The sequence below is a fragment of the Sprattus sprattus genome, assembly GCF_963457725.1.
Source record: "Sprattus sprattus genome assembly, chromosome: 19".
Taxonomy (NCBI): Eukaryota; Metazoa; Chordata; class Actinopteri; order Clupeiformes; family Clupeidae; genus Sprattus; species Sprattus sprattus.
In genome coordinates, this window is record NC_137917.1 from 21,973,677 (window position 1) to 21,992,098 (window position 18,422).

Here is an 18,422-nt window from a genome sequence, read left to right on the forward strand (position 1 = left end):
TGAATGTCATGCACACAATACAAAACTAAATAACTATCATTCCCTAAACAACCTTGTCACACTGAACCATTTATGCCCTTCATTTTGTCAATCAAGCATTTGCTTCATAAAAATGTAATTTACATGCTGAACAATGGTATAATGCTGCAAGTTCTCTCTCAGCCTGTTTCTAAAATGGACTATAACCATCTTTAAGCTACTGGGCCACTGTTGAACTGGGTTCTACGTCTTAGTTTTTGCCAGTGATGCTAGTACGTCATTTCCTGTGTATTTATCTCTGGATTATCTGTGTGTCTTTACAAGTGTTTGTAACCCCCCCCCCCCCCCCCCATTTTTCCTTCTGTGAGGCGCATTGTGTAACCTCCTCGTATGAAATGTGAAATAAAGTTTATAAAGTAAAATAAAGTACAAATAAAGTTTGATTGATTGATTAGTTTACTCACTTGGACCCTTGATCTTGGCCTCGGGGCCCAGCTTGCTGCTGATCTCCTGCTGGCAGCTCTCCGTCAGCTGGAAGTCACATGACCTCAGCAGCATGGAGATCATCTGGGGTGGCTGGGAGGGCCCGCCTCCCTGTGCGACGGGCTGCAGTTCGCCAGCGCGGCCGCCAATCATCTCCAGGACCTGTGGAGCAGAGTGCAGCAGGATGAATACACAGCAAAAAGCACAGACCAGCCTTGTGCTGGCAAGCATTCGCATCAATGGAAGCTCCTTAATTATTGTTAAACTAATACAAAATATAACAACTGTTAAATATATATAACAATGAAATGAAACAACACGGCAATGTAATGTCATGGTAAATATAATATGTACCAGTAATGTACAGTAAGTTGTACTTGTACAGTTCAATGATGAATGAATGAATTACAGAAAGGGCAGAAATGATGGGGCTTCTGTTGTACATTAAACAGCCATGCCCATCTCACCTTAGCGGGCACGCTGATGGCGATGGGGTCGGAGATGTCCAGCGGGGGGGATTTGGGGGCTTTGGGCGAGAGGGCGTGCACCATCTTCCTGGTGAAGGAGCGCCTCTCCTGAGGGGGCAGGGCAGTGGGGGCGGAGCCTGCAGCCGAGGGGGTCTGGCTGTGGGAGGGGCTTCCGCCAGGCTCGGCTAAGTGCGTGGGGCCAGCGGCGGCGGCGGCGGCGGCAGAGGGCCTGTGCTGGCAGTACACCTGCGTCTGAGGAGCCGTCGCAGCCAGGATCAAGCTCCTGCGGGGGCCGGCCTCCGACTGGTTGAGGACGGAGTCCGGGTCCTCGGTGACGGAGCGCTGGCTGCTGGAGTGGGAGTGGGAGTGGCCCTGGTGGCTGAGGCAGCGGTAGGGAGGGGGCGTGGCTGCAGGCGGGGACTCTCTCCCTCCAGCCACAGAGGCAGAGGCTCCGCCCCCTAGCCCCACCGGTCCGTCCTCCAGGAAGGTGGGGCTGAAGTCGATGACGTCCTCGGCCATCCAGGAGGCGGCCGGGTCCTGGGAGAAGTCAGGCAGCATGTAGACGGCATCCTCATCCTCCTCCCCTTCGTCTTCATCCTCTTCCTCCTCCTCCTCCTGTGCGGCGCGGCGGCGCTCCTCGGGCAGGAGGCTGTCGTAGGAGCGGCTGCTGGGCAGGCGGGAGGGGGGCCGCTGGGGGACCAGCTGAGGGTCCATGGAGGCGGCCAGAGAGAGGCCGTCACTACTGGAGCGAGGACGACGCAAACGCTGCAGCTTACCCGGACCTGAGCCAGGGAGGAACAGAGGGGCAAGAACACAATAAAGGTGGGCAGGAGGGAGAGAGAGAGAAATACATACATTTACATTTCGGCATTTTTATCTTACAAGGATGCATACACATTTAACATTTTACACTGATGGCACACTGCACATCAGGAGCAATTAGGGGTTCAGCGACTTGCTCAAGGACGTTTCGTCAGGGAATCGTACTAGCAACCTTCTGATTACTAAATTACTTCTCTACCTCCTGTACCACTGTCCCCATATAATGGAGAGGGGAGGGATAGAAAAGGAAGGGAGACGGAGAGAGAAAAAATAACAGAAAAGGAATAAAGGCAGAGGCAGCAAGTGTGGAGGATAAAAAAACTACAATCACGGGAAATTCTCCAACCCTTACACTTAACCTCCTGTCTGTCTCCCAATGAGCTCAAGATGGCTTCTATCTGGGATAAATGAGGGTATCAAGATGGTCCAAACTGTGTCCAGTGTAAGCTGAGCTTAAGATACCAACAGGTTTGTTTATCGATGGTTTATAGGTAATAATACCTGGGTGTCATCTTACCTGCGCCACTGTGCTGGGATGACAGGGACTCTTCACTCTTGGCTGAGCGCAGCGTCACACTATCCACACGGACCCCTGGGAATGAGAACAACAGCATTAAGACAGCCGGCCTGTCCGGTGAACAAGACTTTAACATCAGTCTCTCCACAGTCCCTGGCTTGGTAGTGCGTGGCTGGCATATATGCACATCACACAGAGAACACACAAAGAAATCAAATTCTTGTTTGTTGTGATCTCTCCCTGCAGTTTGAGAGCAAACACCCAGCAGTCTGTGACAAATAAAATAAAATAATAAACTCTCAGGAATGAAAACTCCTTCTACAGCTAAATAAGTGCCGTGTGTTAAAACGGTTGAACTGTGGCAAAAGCCTCAAACAACCCAGTGAGAAAAGAAATGTCTTTTTTTCTGTAATGAGACTAACTGGTCTTTCTAGAAAGAGCCTTGGCCAGCGCCGCTGCTGTAACTAGAGGATAAGATCACATAAGTGTTTGTACCAGCGAGAGAGTAAGATAGAAAACGTGTTTGTGCCAGCGAGATAATAAGATAGAAAATGTGTTTGTACCAGCTTGAGAATAACATAGAAAATGTGTTTGTACCAGCGTGAGAATAAGATAGAAAATGTCTCTGTACCAGCGTGAGAATAAGATAGGAAATGTGTTTGTACCAGCGTGAGAGGTGGCCGGCTGGAACAGGGAGCTGATCCTCATGGGCTTGCGGCGCCCCGACCCAGCTGGCTTTCCGATGGCAAAGAACGTCTTCCAGCTTCCTCCAGCCGACTTCCGAACCTTCATCCCCCTCTTCCTCCTTGGCGTTGGGATAGGGGTGGGAGTGAGAGCAGGGCCAGGAGAGAGGGAAGAAGAAGAAGAGGGGAGAGGGAGAAGAGGAGAGAGTGAGAAGAGGGGGAGGGAAAAGAGGGGAGAGGCAGAGGAAGGGGAGGGAGAAGAGGAGAGAGGGAGAAGAGGGGAGAGGGAGAAGAGGAGAGAGGAGAAGAGGGGGAGGGAGAGGAGGGGGAGGGAAAAGAGGGGAGAGGGAGGGAGAAGAGGAGAGAGGGAGAAGTGGGGAGTGAGAGCAGGTCAGGGGAGAGGGAGAAGAGGGGAGAGGGAGAAGAGGGGAGAGGGAGAAGAGGAGAGAGGGAGAAGAGGGGAGAGGGAAAAGAGGGGAGAGGGAGAAGAGGGGAGAGGGAAAAGAGGGGAGAGGCAGAGGAAGGGGAGTGAGAAGAGGAGAGAGGGAGAAGAGGAGAGAGGGAGAAGAGGGGAGAGGGAGAAGAGGGGAGAGGGAGAAGAGGGGAAAGGGGGTAGAGGAATGAGTTGTCGCTCAAAGCTGGTTTTGTTATATTGTGATTGTCTTGAGATTTCTGTTATACCAATTATCAAAGCCATGTTTCTGTTATACATATTTCAAAATACTTTTTAATACAAGTTTCATACTTTAAAACTTTACAAATTAGAAGATAATCTAGTAATACCCATTTTTTCCCTATCTCTCTACACTGTACTCAACATCGGACAAGTTCAGTCAGGTTTGATAGAGTGGGGACTGATGCCAGGGGCCCTTAACCTTGTCCCGCCCAAAGCATCTTGGGAACTCAACCATCAAAACAAACAAGACCAGGCCGAGCCCAAGGCTTTATTTACACACAAGCTACACTTCACTGCACTTCACCGCTACACTCACAAACCTTTCAGCAAACTGTCCCTGCATTAATATTGATCTGGTGAATGCAAACAAGTATGTTAGAGTAGAGTAAGCAGTAGAATTACTTTTGTTTACCACTTTGTTCTTTCCCTTCTACCCATGGTTAAGGACTTAGTGGAGCTTGTATATTGGGATTTTATTTTAATCTATTTTATTTTTGACATATTGTCAATGTTATGTATGATATACTATACATTAATGCCTTTTTTTTTTAAGGTTGTATAGCCTTTTTTCAGTCTGACAGGGGGACTGCCAATGGAAACTAGCCTTTTGGCTTCAATTCGATGCATTAACATTTTAATGTTCATGAAAGTACACTGTCCCTCTTGATCAAATAAATACATTGATTGATTGATTGGTAAAGAAATAAATGAAATAAATGTGGATTCTCATGAGGATGGTGCAGCCATGCTGCACAACACTGACTAACATTTGGGCTTTTTAAAGGACCACCACACTACTAACCTGTCCTCTGGGAGGTCCAGCACGGTGTGGAACTTGCCCTGGAAGGGCAGTGGAGTCCCCTGCAAGAGCAGGGGCGCCTGCGTCCGAGCCTGAGCCTCCTCCAGGGACAGCAGCCGCGTTGAGACGAACGACTTCGGCCTGGTGAGAGACTGCCGTCCTGCTGAGGATGAGAGAGTGATGGAGAGGGGAAGGGGGGACCGATGGAAAGAAACCAATAGAAGAAAGAAAGAAAGAAAGAGTGAGACAGAAGAAGATGGAAGGATAGAGAACCAGAGAGAGAGAGAGAAGTGATCGGTATATGAGGGTTGAGAGGAGTGAAATGATTGAGGAAATAGGAGGAAAAAGAGAACACTATTAGTGCGGTTCCAATATGAGGAGGAAGACTGCATACTGCGAGACAGACAATATGGTGGCAGCAGCAGCAGAGACAGGGCAAACACAGCGCTGGGGAATTATCACAGGAAGTACAACATCTGGTCAAACAGCCAGGGATGACAAGAAAACACTAAAACTCCGGAGGGAAGGAGAGCTGAGAAAAGAAAAGTCAAAGCACTGCATCTGCATCTGCAACGTTCCGACACGGCCCACATACTGTGCACAGACTTGGACTGGATTTGATTTTTTCTTTTTTTCTTCAACTTAGTGCAAGTCTACTTCAAGGTTACTTGACAGGGCAGCAGGTCTCTAAATTCAACGCCTGGTCCAGTACTTTGCACAGTGGACGCATGATTGGCTAACAGGAGCTGAGCACAGAGTCCTGATTGGACGGTGTCGATATCAGGATCGTGTCAGAGAATCCTGGTACAACAAAGCAAGGGAAGAAGCTCTTTTGGGCCAAAGATAGCGATGGATTGACGATAGAACTCTAAAAAACTCTTGATCAATTTCACTGGTAAAAGCACACAAAACCGCAGGTTTTTTTTGCAGGAAAGCTTGGGATAAAGGGGCTTTAGTTGGATGATTAACAAGCGGAGGCAACACTGCTAGATCAGGAAATAAAATGTCTGACTTCTTTACCTGATTGGTCGGCCTCATCCACTTAAAAGACAGCAAACAGTCAAAACACAGCAGAACACACAACAGTCATACACATGCATACACACCAACACAAAGCTTTAAATATCTGTTTAAACTTTTAATAGTAATTTCACATTTTGCTGGCTCATTAAGTTGCCATATCACACCTGAGTGCCTCTTTCTGCAAACACCAACTTTGCAGTACAAAATAATAAAAAAAAACACAAAAATCCTGTTCTCCTTAAGGCAATGTCATGTTTAAACATGGGAAGAATACATTAACTCTGATTAATTTGACAGAAAGCTGTCTTCACATATTACTTTTGACAGTTGACAATTTCTAAACTACAAGTCTATAACTAAGACTCTGATATCCATTTCAACCAAGCTTCCCTGGGTGGAGATGAGTGGGAATGAAATTGGCAGACGTTCAACCATCTCTGATTGAGCATCCATGCAGGTCACACAAACGTCCATATTTAACAGTGGAAGGAGAACCAAAAGCAACAGTGTAGACACAGGACAAGACTATGAAGAAGACCCAGGCCAACGTGATAAATGGCGTCTCCATGGGACTAGGCAGTGCAACAGCGGGGGTGGTGGAGGACCCCCCCCGTCAGTAGACAGAGAAGTGGTGAGTCTATGGGATGGGGTCCTGAGAGGTGTGGGGCTGGGTGGGGGGCTGGGTGGGGTCCTCGGGCCCACATGTGACCTCCCTGCGCGCCTCCTGCAGACTCACCAGACGGGCCCTCCGGGGCTTTGGCACTGGCGGGCGCCTCGACTGGCCCGTAGCTATGGAGACACACACCTGGCTCAGTTGTGGCCTGAGCTCTGGGACGGCACTGACCAATCAACCTTACTGCTGCCGTGGATATTACACACATGGCATGGCCCCCATGAAGATGAGAGCTACACACATTTGACTGACTGCCCTGTGCTGCTGCCGTGGATATTACACACATGGCATGGCTCACATTGATGACATCACACTTGATGGCTTGTGTATGAACAGATGGACAACAACTGAGCAAACATGAGGCTAATGTGTGATGAACAACAAAGTTTAAATTAAAGTTAAAATATGGCCAAAGTGTTTTTACACCCCGCATGAACCAGTAGCTTGGAATCTTTTTCTCAGGCATAGACAGATATCTGAAAGCAGACATTTGTAGGCAGGCAGCTTCAAGCAAGAAGAGCAACACCAATTTGAAAAAGGAAATGCATCCAGTTCATTCTGAAACAAGTTCAGAGTTGACAATTTTCAAGAAGCTGGAACGACACGCTTCAATAACAGCTTCTTTCCCTCTGCTATCAGACTCCTGAACTCCCAAAGCTGACCTGGAGTATATTGTTTTCCCTACCCCCTTCTCTCCCCTCCTACTGGCCTGAGCTACCTCTGACAAAAGAATACCACCAACTTTGTTGTGTGGCAATAGAGCTTTATCTATCTATCTATCTATCTATCTATCTAGAAGGACTTTAATAGGAGATTAATAGAATCCAGCAGCAGGTAAAATTATATAATGTTCAGATTTTAGAGGGCACCATTTTATTTCCTTAGTGCATCTGCCCAATAATCTCATGTGGACAGAGATGACTGGTTTGGCGGGCTAGGCGGTGCACATGAGACCACATTGCACTCCATCCCAATAGGGGGAGGTAATGTGCAATGAATAAACTACACAATGCAGGCCACAGTGCATTATTATTAATTGCATGCAATCTGTAAAGGAACTCCAGCAGGCTATGATGGCCAGGCTGCCATCGTCTGACAAAAAGCAACTGAGTTTCAAAATACTCATCTCACAAAAGCCAGTAAACATATTTGTATCGTTTCTGACAAAGTAAACTATCGAGAACTTTTTAAAAATCCAAGTAATTCACCTCAACGTGCCAATGTAGAGCTGTTTGACATGATGTGATAGGAAACATATTTTCATGAAAAAGGGGAAAGCATGTATCAGTACAGTATCTATCAGTACTTATTTCTTGAAAAAGGTGACCTGGCATCATGAACTTCTACAGCAGCAGTAGCAGAAGCACGCTCAGGAGAGGTGGGCAAGAGCAGAGACAGTTTAGCATTTCTCCTATATGTGTGCACGTCATATATTATTCACACAGCACTCTTGGTTTTGACCCTCAAATGCAATGAAGCAAAAGCGTCACAACAAATACTGTCGGCCAGAGCACACAGATCAGGACCCACAATGCCTCAAGCGCAGGAACACCACAGTCACACACACAGCACTACCACACAATCACAATCACACACACACACAGACACACACACACACAGCACTACCATACAATCACAAGCACAGACACACACACACACACACACACACACACACAGCACTACCATACAATCACAAGCACACACACACACACACACACACAGCACTACCATACAATCACAAGCACACACACACACACACACACAGCACTACCCCACTACCACACAATCACACACACAGACACACACTCACAATCACACAGACGCAACCTCAAACTGAAGAGGGGGAAGCGGACAAACAGAGCTCTTCCATCACCATAGAGACCTGAGATGGGCCAGCGATCCCACGCACAACCAGCTGATAAGCACACAAGAAAGAGACAGCCTGACGCCCACACACTCACTCAGCATCGAGAATCATTACTGCGCTGCATGCACAGATACAGGCCAACTCCATGGAGGACAGCTGGGGGGGGGGGGAGAGAGAGACCCATGGACAAAAGGAAGAACAAACAGGGGGATGCGACACGCTGGAAGAGAGGCAAGAGCGTGAATGCCATGGCAACTCAACAGAGCAGACTGGGGACCACTCACTGACTAACAGAAGGGCACTGGACACTGGACACTGCACACTGCACCACTGGACGCTGCACACTGCACACTGAACACTGGACACTGCACCACTGGACACTGCACAGTGCAAACTGCACACAGCCCCCCCCCCCCACCTACTAATGCACACTCTCTCACGAGGCGACGTACCTGTGGTGAAGCGGCCTACTGAGGTGAAGCTGTCGCTGAACAGCACGTCCACGTTGGACAGGAGGAACTCCACCACCACCGACTGGATGCGGACCTCCTTGAACGGGTCAGCAGCGCCACTCAGGCCCGTCGCTTCGATCTCCATGGACCTGCAGAGGGTAGGGACACACACACACACACACACACACACACACACACACACACACACACACACACACACACACACACACACACACACACACACACACACACACACACACACACAGCAGCATAAGCAATCATGTGTCTGATGACACCTGCGATAGAACGTCAGATAGTCTGTGATCCTTGTTGGTTCCATCTGTATCCATCTGTTGTCACAGTGAAGACAACGGGTGCATTTAGGGCAAACTTGCTGGCATGCAAAGACACGCACATGTGCCGGCAAACACAAGGCCAACACCCAGTCACACACACACACACCCACACACACACACCCACACACACACACCCACACACACACACACACACACACACACACACGGGCAACACCCAGTCAAAAAGTGTTCGGGCCAAAACAAAATGGTGCAAAAACACACAGTGTCCACCGGCACAAGGCAAACACAGAAAACATGTTCCACACCGGCACGGATGACCTGAGACAAACACACAGAGCAAACAGGAGCAGAGGTAAAACAAGCAGTCACACCTACACACACACACACATACACACACACACACACACACACACACAAACACACAAACACACACACACACACGGCCAAAACAAACACATCATGCACAAATCCTAAACTGTAGGTGCTGATAGACATCAGACTAGTAAGACATCCGACTAAAAGCAAACAAGCAGACACGCGTGCTTGCACGCACAGACACAAAGGCGCAAGCACATGCACAAAGGCGCTTGCGCATGTACACGCACACAGACACACACACACACACACATACACACACAAAGACAGAGAGAGAGAGAGAGGGAGAGAGAGAGAGAGACGCGCTTGCACACACACACCGAGAGAGAGAGAAAGACACACACACACACACACACACACACACACACACACACACACACACACAGACACACACACAGACACAGACACAGACTTGCCTTAGCAGGTTGGGCGCCCACACGATGGCCAGGTTCTTGATGTGCATGTTGGTCTCTTCACTGCAGGTGGCCAACAGTGCCAGGTGCTTGATGAGGAACTCCAGCGTCCTGCCACACAAATCAGCCTCTTACCCACCATCCATCCACAACACCCAGACAGCCATCACTCTATCCACAGTCACTTGTTTCCATGTGAAATCAATGGAATGCTTCACTTGGTGCTGTTGTTCCGTGTATTGACAACAGCCCGTCACTCACACACTGTGCTCGTAAATTATTTTTCAAGTTTGGAACATACCTATTTTTAGGCGCAAATGCGAGTGAAATACTCGCACTGTAGAGCCCTGACACTCGTCTGTCTGTCCGTCACAAGACTATCGAGCCCTAGTTACACCATCCTATTCTCACTTGCCCTTATTGTAGCTCATAAAACGCCTCCATTTGTCAATACACCATGTCATTTTACTGCATTATGAAGTATTTTATAACATACTGTAATCGTGGTCACAGAGGAGAAGCACAATCGATACACAATTATATTCACTGAGTGTTTGTAAGAAGCAAACTATCCCTCTGAGATGTTGCCACTGATAGAAGATGTATTATCCTCATCTGTGTGTGTGTATGCATGTGGGTTTGTGTGTGTGTGTGTGTGTGTGTGTGCATATGTGTGTGTGTGTGTGTGTGTGTTACCTGTAGTGAGGAGGAGGCAGCTGCTGAATGACGTCATGCACCTTCACCATACGCTCGTCCTCAGTCATCTCTCCCATGCAGTCCTGTCCAGTGGAGGAGAAGGAACATGTATAGAGTGGGGAAATACGAGAAGAACACTTACTATTTATTACCGCAAACATGTACCAGTTACGACCAACATCCACTGCAATTCAGGTATTTAAGTGATTGATAAACCATTACTAGACTTATGATCCTGTTAAATCAGACTTATGTCATTAATGTTGTCTACAGGACAATTAGGTATCATCTGCTATGCTCATACTCTGTGGAGGAGGGGGAGAAGAGAGAGAGAAAAGAGGAGCGAGAGAAGAGAAGAGATGAGAGAGAGAGAGAGAAAGAAGAGAGAGAGAGTGAGAGAGAGAGAGAGAAGAATGAGAGGAGAGAGAGTGAAGAAAGAGAAGAGAGAGAAGAGTTGCCAGAGAGGCCTGTGGGTGTCTGGTTGGGAACGTGGACACTCACGGCGAACTTTTCGTAGAGCTGGTATGTGAGCAGCGGGTTGGGCAGCTCCCGGAAGTACAGCTTACACAGAGAGCCCACGCAGTGGATGTCCTGCATGTACAGCTCCTTCGTCAGGTCTGGAACGTTCTCGCTGTCAAACTCGTGCCTGAGGGAGGAATTGGCGGAGAGCAGCCCGTCACGTTTAATGCTTGCGGCCTCCTAACTTGGGTTAGGAAATTGGTCAGCCAACAATGTCCTGGATGTACAGTACTATACAGCGTATGCCCGAGGGGAAATCATCGTGCGCAGGAGTACGATGAGAAGGGATCAAACCTGAGCTTCTGGATGTTGGAGGAGACCCCGGAGTGTCTGTAGATACCATCCACAACGCCATGCTTCTCTAGGAACTCTGAGCAGCTTTTCAGCACCTGGGGGACTGCACGGGAAAACCACACAGAGGAGCTTTACAGAGAGCATATGGCACATAGTACTTCAACTCAAGTTGGTCATGGATGGTGTGGAACTTTAAGTGTCATTTCTGTCACTTTACTCCAACACAAGTGTTATAAAATTGTAAGCACTTCATCTTCCCATTACAACATGGTTTTATTAAATAATTAAAAAAAAATTCCCCTACGTTAACTACGGCCATTTTGTCAACTACTTCAAGCCGTTATTTGTAATATGATTCTAATAGCAACCCATTACAGTCTTTCCGCTTTTTCTGTTAGGTGTCTGAAGGCGTACGGTCTTTCACGCAGGACGACAGTCGTCACTGATCATTTCCTCGTACCGTCTTGTCCGGAGTTAAGCAAGTGCTCTCCGAGGTCGCAGCCGAACACCCGCTCCTTGAGGATGCCGCGCTGCTTCAGCTTCTGTTTGGTGGGCCGTGACTTCATGAAGGTCCTCAGGAAACCCATCAACTTGCCGTGCTTCTTGGAAACTGCCAGGGGGGGGCGACAGAGAGCCACTGAGTTAATTTGCAAAGGGGATGCAAGTAATGACAAGAGACTCCAAGAAGTTCCCACAGGGCTTTTCAAAGCACTCACAATAGAGATGCATGTGTGTGTGTGTGTGTGTGTGTGTGTGAGACTGAGTGAGTGAATGCTTTTTTGTGTGGAGCTCTGTGTGTGTGTGTGTGTTCTAGTACATCTAGTATTTGAGTGAGTGCGTGTGTGTCAGAGCCTGAGCCGTGAGCATCAAAACTACTTCCATAAAACATGGAACAAGTGGTCACCCAAGGAACACACACTGCCTCTGGTCCCTGGAGTAAAGCACTTTGCGCCCATTAAATCCACAGAATAACCGGTGGACATGAAGACAAACTAGGGGTTAAATGGGTTCATGAAAGCCTGTGTCAGTCAACGTATGAACGGACCTCGGCGTGTTCTTTTTTTTTTTTTTGAATGGCCGGGCGCTAATCGATGCCATCAACACAGTAAGCAGCGAACCACGGGCCTGTGTTAGAGAGATTAGGATTAAAGAGCGCCGTGACACTAACAGTGGAAATGGAAACAAATCTATCACCTTCACTCTGGAGTCAACCTAGCCGCATTCATTCACAGTGCCTTGCTAAACTATTCAATAACCCTGAAAGTTATTGCTGTTTCATGGATAATAAAAAGATAGTCTGAGATCGAGAAATGGTGAGGGTATAGAGGGGGTTAAATACTTTGGCACTTTGGAACTGAACTTGCTAGTAATCATAGATAGGTCTAAAATAACTGGTGACCCATCTTTTCCTTAATTAGAATCGTACACTTATATTCATGGTGACTGGCATGTCTGAGTTCTGTATGTGTCTGTACTTCAGATGTGAGGGACTAATTCTGTTTCTGCTGAAAGGAAGTAAATGAAGTTAGCAGGAGGAAACAGTTAGGAAGGGGCCTTGTATTAGCAAACAGAGGTATGCGAGGAGGGGTTGAATAATTCCATTTGAAGCTGTTACCAGAGAATCTTAGGAACCAAGGCTGAAGAACTAAGAGGGAAGAGGAACAACAGAGAGAAAGAAAAAAAAGAGAGGAAACACACACAGAGAGATAAACGACGACTCCAAGAAGGCAGCACTGAAATGCTGGATTCATCAAGTGGGAGCTGAAAGCTAAAGGCTAATTACGATAGCTCAGAAAGGGAGAACACATCACGTGACAGAAAGGACAGTGGCTGAACCCCCCCAACTCTTCCTACACAGCCGGTAAAAAAAAAGCAGAAGTTCTAAAATAGCTACAAAACTTCTGAGTTGATTTATTGTTGTGGTGCTTCTGCACAAAGAGACAACGTCACTGTGCATTTGTTGCTGACAGAGCAAGCTAAACTCTGCCACAACAGCCTGTCTGAGAAAAAAGGACATCTCACAACAGAAAGCTTCTCAACATTAACCTTCATCGTCCAGACTGACTATCATTACCCTGTGAGGCTAATAAACCTTGGCTTGAACATTCACAGCAGAGACAAGCAGCCAGTGGATCATTTAGCAGCTCTCACCTGACGTAGGAGAGGAGGGCTCGCCACCACTGATACCCATTCCGTCAACCTCTTCAACGACAAAAAGATAGACAGGGAAATTATTGATGATGGATAGAGACGATAAGTATTTACATTTCCATACACAGAGACCCCCCCCCCCCCCAATGCCTTACATACAATAGATTAAAAACAAGTGTGAACCCCCAGGGCAATTACAAATATTGTGACAATGATTAACAGCTTTAGGTTTATTAATGTGATGTGTTATAACTATTATTAGGCATTTAGACACAGAGACACACACAGACACTCAGACACACACACAATTTAATACGTCAAGGCCATGAAGCACTCAGACTTAAACAACATACAGAAACAAAAAAAACTGTGACAAGCTGCCCCAGAAAAGATTAACATTTAATTTCTACCCTCTCAGCATTACCATGGAGTGGAGTACATGTACATACCTAGTTTTGAGGGCTGGGGTCTCTCATTGATCAGCTCCACACACTCACTGGGAAAGAATCCAACCTGCAGGCCATGCGGGCACACACACAGACACGCGCACACCCACACAAACACAGACACACAAACACAAACACACACACACAGAGACAGAGATGTTGAAATTAGTCCAGGCAGAGTATACTATGGACGCTTCCAATGTTATTGTGCCTCTGCTGGTGTAGAGAGGGAGAGGGAGGAGGACAGGCCTGAGAGGGGAGAATCAGAGGAGGATTCAGAGGGGGAAAAAAGGTGGAAAACATGGAGAAGAAAGCAGTCACTAACTGCGGGAGAGAGAGAGAGAGAGAGAGAGAGAGAGAGAGAGAGAGAGAGAGAGAGAGAGAGAGAGAAAGAGACAAAACAAAAACAACAAAAAAACAAGAACAAAGACTGAAGCAAGCCAAACAAGAGCAAGGATGGAAAAGGCAAGACAGGAATAATAGATGGGGAAACAGAAGCAGAGGTGCCTGAGCATGGGGGACAGTGAGGCCAGTAGGAGGTGATGAGGTGCCTGAGCACGGGGGACAGTGAGGCCAGTAGGAGGTGATGAGTGAGTGCTGTGAGCTGGATGGGCACCTGAAAGCCATGTTTGCCTCTCCACCAGCTGGTGTCCTCCTTGGGTGGCATGTCTATCACAGATAAGATGTCTCCCACCTGCAAGCACCAACACACACACACACACACACACACACACACACACACGCACGTATACGCAAACATGCACCAGCATGTACACACAAGCCAGCATACACACACACACACACACACAAACATAAACACACAGATTACACACAGTCAAGACAGGTAAATGATGACAATAACAAGCTGGCTGTCTGTGCGTGGTGAATGCTTTTGACATTCACTGACAGCTTGTCAATGTTTTGTTTTTTCTCCAACAGGACAAGCACAGGCACACCACGATCTACTGAGACTACAGGTTTCTTGGCGAACATTTGCCTGTGTGCAAATGTAGCTCATGAGAACGCAAAGTTACTCAGAGCTGCGTAGATCCGTGGTCACAGAGAGCACGCTGTGAGACGTTTAAAGAAACGCTTTAACCTCTGCACAGAAGCACCAGCATGAGGGGGTTAACAACCACAGAGGTCTGCAGGAGCACAAACACAAATACACCGTCGACAAACTCTGCAGACAAAACACTTCGGCTGCAACCAAAACAGCCTCCAGACAGTACGTACACAATGGCATTGGTTAAACAGTCGCATGTAGGGACGGGCACAGCTTAAAACTTTTTCTCCACAACTTCTCTCTCTGACCCAGAAAGAGGAGAACAACTGAGACGGGGAAAAAAAAAACAAGTTCTCATTTTTTACCAAATGAGAGAGAGAGAGAGAGAGAGAGAGAGAGAGAGAGAAAGAGAGAGAGAGAGAGAGAGAGAGAGAGAGAGAGAGAGTGAGAGAGAGAGAAGAGAAAGAGTGAAAGAGAAAGATAGACAGAGAAGCTGAAAGAGAGATGAAGCTGATGAAGGTTGATAAGGAGCGACGGGACCTAAATGGGCTTAAGTGGCGGGTCACCCCGTTCTCTGGCCCAGAAAGAAAAACTGTATGTGGAGCATGACTACAGGAGGGGGGGGGGGGGGGGGACAGGAATAGACATGCTAAAAGGAGGAAGAGGAGGAGGAAGGAGAACATGAAGGAGAGAGAGAGTGACGGTCATGGGAGAGGAGGAGGTGTGAAGACTCTGTGGGATAAGATCGAGCCACCGAAATATAACAACCATGGCCAGAATTACTGCTGAACAAACGATTAGCCACCAATTAGCAACATGGATTCATATATTCAATCCAGACTTCAAAACGCTCATTTAACTTAACAGGATTGGTTTTTGATTGGCAGCCTGTGCATGTCTTGGTTGATGCTCTGCATCTGAGAGAGATTCTGAGCGGCCGTACCTCGATGGAGATCTCGTCGCTGGCCTGCGCTGTGTAGCGCTTGATGACATGAGCAGCAGCGATGGCAGGGACGTTCAGCGAGGCCTCTTCTTTCAGCATAAACCTGTTCCCGTGGTTGTCAATCTGAGTGGGACAAGGTCATCACGCTCAACAACTTCACAGGAGGCTTTCACCATTCCCAGCGCCCACCTCCACCCGAGCCTTCATGTCATGTTTTACACGGCCTCTACATTTCAGACCCTTACTGTTACATTACATTAAGTCATTAAGCAGACTCTTTTATCCAAAGTGACTTACAAGCATGTATATATATTTTACATCTACACTGATGGCACACTGCACATCAGGAGCATTTAAGGGTTCGTTGTCTTGCTCAAGGACGCTTCGACAGTGGGAATCGAACTAGCAACCTTCTGATTACTAAACGACCTCTCTACCACTGTCGCCCCACAAATGACAGCTGCCTTTCCACTACCACTGTAACATGAGATGACATGGTAGTTTCTTATAAATGTCTAAACATCCGAAACAGACTGTGCCGTCGCTAAAGGACAGCTTCATAGACAGCTAGCATGGTAGTTCTGACTGTGCCGCCGCTAAGGGACAGCTTCATAGACTATTACCATGGTAGTTCTGACTGCTGTCGCTAAGGGACAGCTTCATAGACAGCTAGCATGGTAGTTCTGACTGTGCCGTCGCTAAGGGACAGCTTCATAGACAGCTACCATGGTAGTTCTGACTGTGCCGTCGCTAAGGGACAGCTTTATAGACAGCTACCATGGTAGTTCTGACTGCTGTTGCTAAGGGACAGCTTCATAGACTACTAGCATGGTAGTTCTGACTGTGCCGTCGCTAAGGGACAGCTTCATAGACTACTACCATTGTAGTTCTGACTGCTGTTGCTAAGGGACAGCTTCATAGACTACTAGCAGGGTAGTTCTGACTGTGCCATCGTTCAGGGACAGCTTCATAGACTACTAGCAGGGTAGTTCCTACTGTGCCGTTGCTAAGGGACAGCTTCATAGACTACTAGCAGGGTCCTCACCTCCATCCAGGTGAGCACAGGCCCACAGTTCAGCTTGTTGTCCACGACCATAGAGAGGCGACTCAGGTACTCGGACAGCAGTGGGGTGAAGATCTGATTGACAGAGGATGAGTGAAGGGAGCGAGAGAGACAGAGAGAGAGAGAGAGAGAGAGAGAGAGAGAGAAAGAGAGAGAGAGAGAGAGTGAGAGTGAGAGTGAGAGTGAGAGTGAGAGTGAGAGTGAGAGTGAGAGTGAGAGAGAGAGTGAGAGAGAGAGTGAGAGAGAGAGAGAGACAGATAGACAGACAAACAAAGACAGAGAGCGCAAAAGATGATGGAAAAGAAAAACAGAAGTCATGGTTTGCAGGAAACTGCATTGTCAGAAATCATTGTCATGTTAATTTGCTTCGTTGATTTGTAGTAACATACTCTATACAGCGATGCAACAAGAAGCCAGGAAAAAAGTAAACTAAACTAAACCTCACATTTAAATGCAACAGCACTTCAGGCCCAGAGTAACAGCTCATCGTGGGTGTCCTGTTGAGCAGGCACGGCTCAAGCTCGCCATACCCAGGTGTCTGTTCACCGCCCTCGATAGCTACACACTGACCTCGATACCGCCCTGCTAAAAACTGAACTGAAGAGTCCTACGCTAGCTTAAACCCGAGCGCCGTCTGAAAAAGCCCCCCCCCCCCCGCCCCCCCGGCTGCTCGTTAACTCCTGGCGGACGGCGCCAGGAGGAGCCAGGAGGAGCAGGGGAGCCTGAAAGGAGGAGCCAGGAGGAGCCAGGAGGAGCAGGGGAGCCTGAAAGGAGGGCACGCTCACCTCCACCTTGTCTCCGATCTCGCTAAGCGGTGGCAGGGGCAGCAGCTGCGAGTATCGTCGGTCGTAAATGCACTGGTGGAGGTGGGCGTCCAGCGTCCGGAACTCCTCGTACGAGCGCCGCACCATCCACGTCTTGCCCTAGTTGCGGAGAGACGGAGGAGACGTGGTACGATTAACAAGAATGAGTCACTGAGTCAAAGAGGCAAAGAGAGTAGAGGAGTGATCAACAATAAAAAATGTCTCTGAGAAAGAAAGAGCGAGTGAGAGAGAGGTGGTCTGTGAGAGACTGAGCAACATCGCGAGAGACAGGTGGTCTGTGAGAGACTGCACAGAGATGGAGAGAGAAATGGAGAAAAAAAGAAAACAACAGACAGGGGATCTGGGGGGGGGGGGGGGGAGGTGGAAGGCGGTAAGGTAGCTAGAGTTTTATAGACACAGGAAAGAGAGGAAAACAGACAGAGAGAGCGATCGAGAAGTACAAAGAAATACAAAGAAAGAAATCCACAGGAGGACGGTCCAAAATCCAAAGCACAGCCATGAGAAGAGCATCACTGGACCAGAGAGCTACACCCACACAAGACCAGACTGTGAGGAGGATGAACATGTGACATTATGGTTGCTTAATCAGGAGGCTTGATGGAGCTCGCTTCTTTTCATCTGATTGTTGCTGTGAATGTGGCGATGGGGACAGGAGGAGGCTGCTTAAAAATAACCCCTCGCCAGGGCCTGTGCCCAGTCTGTGACTCTGTGTGTGTGTGTGTGTGTGTGTGTGTGTGTGTGTGTGTGTGTGTGTGTAAATAACCCCTCGCCAGGGCCTGTGCCCAGTCTATGCTTGTTCTGTGACCACTCACCTGGCAAGACACCTGCACGAGGAAGACCAGGTCTTTGGCTGAGCCCAACGTCCAGCTGGCGTCGGTCTGCTCGTTCGCAAACTGCAACTGTGCAACCACACATGTGAACACACACACACACA

At 48.1% G+C, this 18,422-nt stretch overlaps 1 protein-coding gene across 1 annotated transcript in view; it reads right to left on the reverse strand.

Moving 5' to 3' along the window:
- Positions 1–18,422, reverse strand: part of arhgap33 (Rho GTPase activating protein 33) — a gene marked incomplete at both ends in the record, with an annotated part of 32,496 nt that overhangs the window by 3,268 nt on the left and 10,806 nt on the right. The window contains 19 exons of the mRNA XM_080858070.1: positions 444–624; positions 930–1,711; positions 2,269–2,343; positions 2,934–3,073; positions 4,430–4,589; positions 5,447–5,467; positions 8,442–8,590; positions 9,550–9,657; positions 10,243–10,325; positions 10,744–10,888; positions 11,056–11,158; positions 11,516–11,665; positions 13,207–13,257; positions 13,656–13,719; positions 14,269–14,346; positions 15,602–15,724; positions 16,647–16,739; positions 17,450–17,587; positions 18,301–18,387. Of these exons, the coding sequence (XP_080714196.1) occupies positions 444–624; positions 930–1,711; positions 2,269–2,343; positions 2,934–3,073; positions 4,430–4,589; positions 5,447–5,467; positions 8,442–8,590; positions 9,550–9,657; positions 10,243–10,325; positions 10,744–10,888; positions 11,056–11,158; positions 11,516–11,665; positions 13,207–13,257; positions 13,656–13,719; positions 14,269–14,346; positions 15,602–15,724; positions 16,647–16,739; positions 17,450–17,587; positions 18,301–18,387 (2,731 nt within the window). The remainder of the gene's footprint in view (positions 1–443; positions 625–929; positions 1,712–2,268; positions 2,344–2,933; positions 3,074–4,429; positions 4,590–5,446; positions 5,468–8,441; positions 8,591–9,549; positions 9,658–10,242; positions 10,326–10,743; positions 10,889–11,055; positions 11,159–11,515; positions 11,666–13,206; positions 13,258–13,655; positions 13,720–14,268; positions 14,347–15,601; positions 15,725–16,646; positions 16,740–17,449; positions 17,588–18,300; positions 18,388–18,422) is intronic.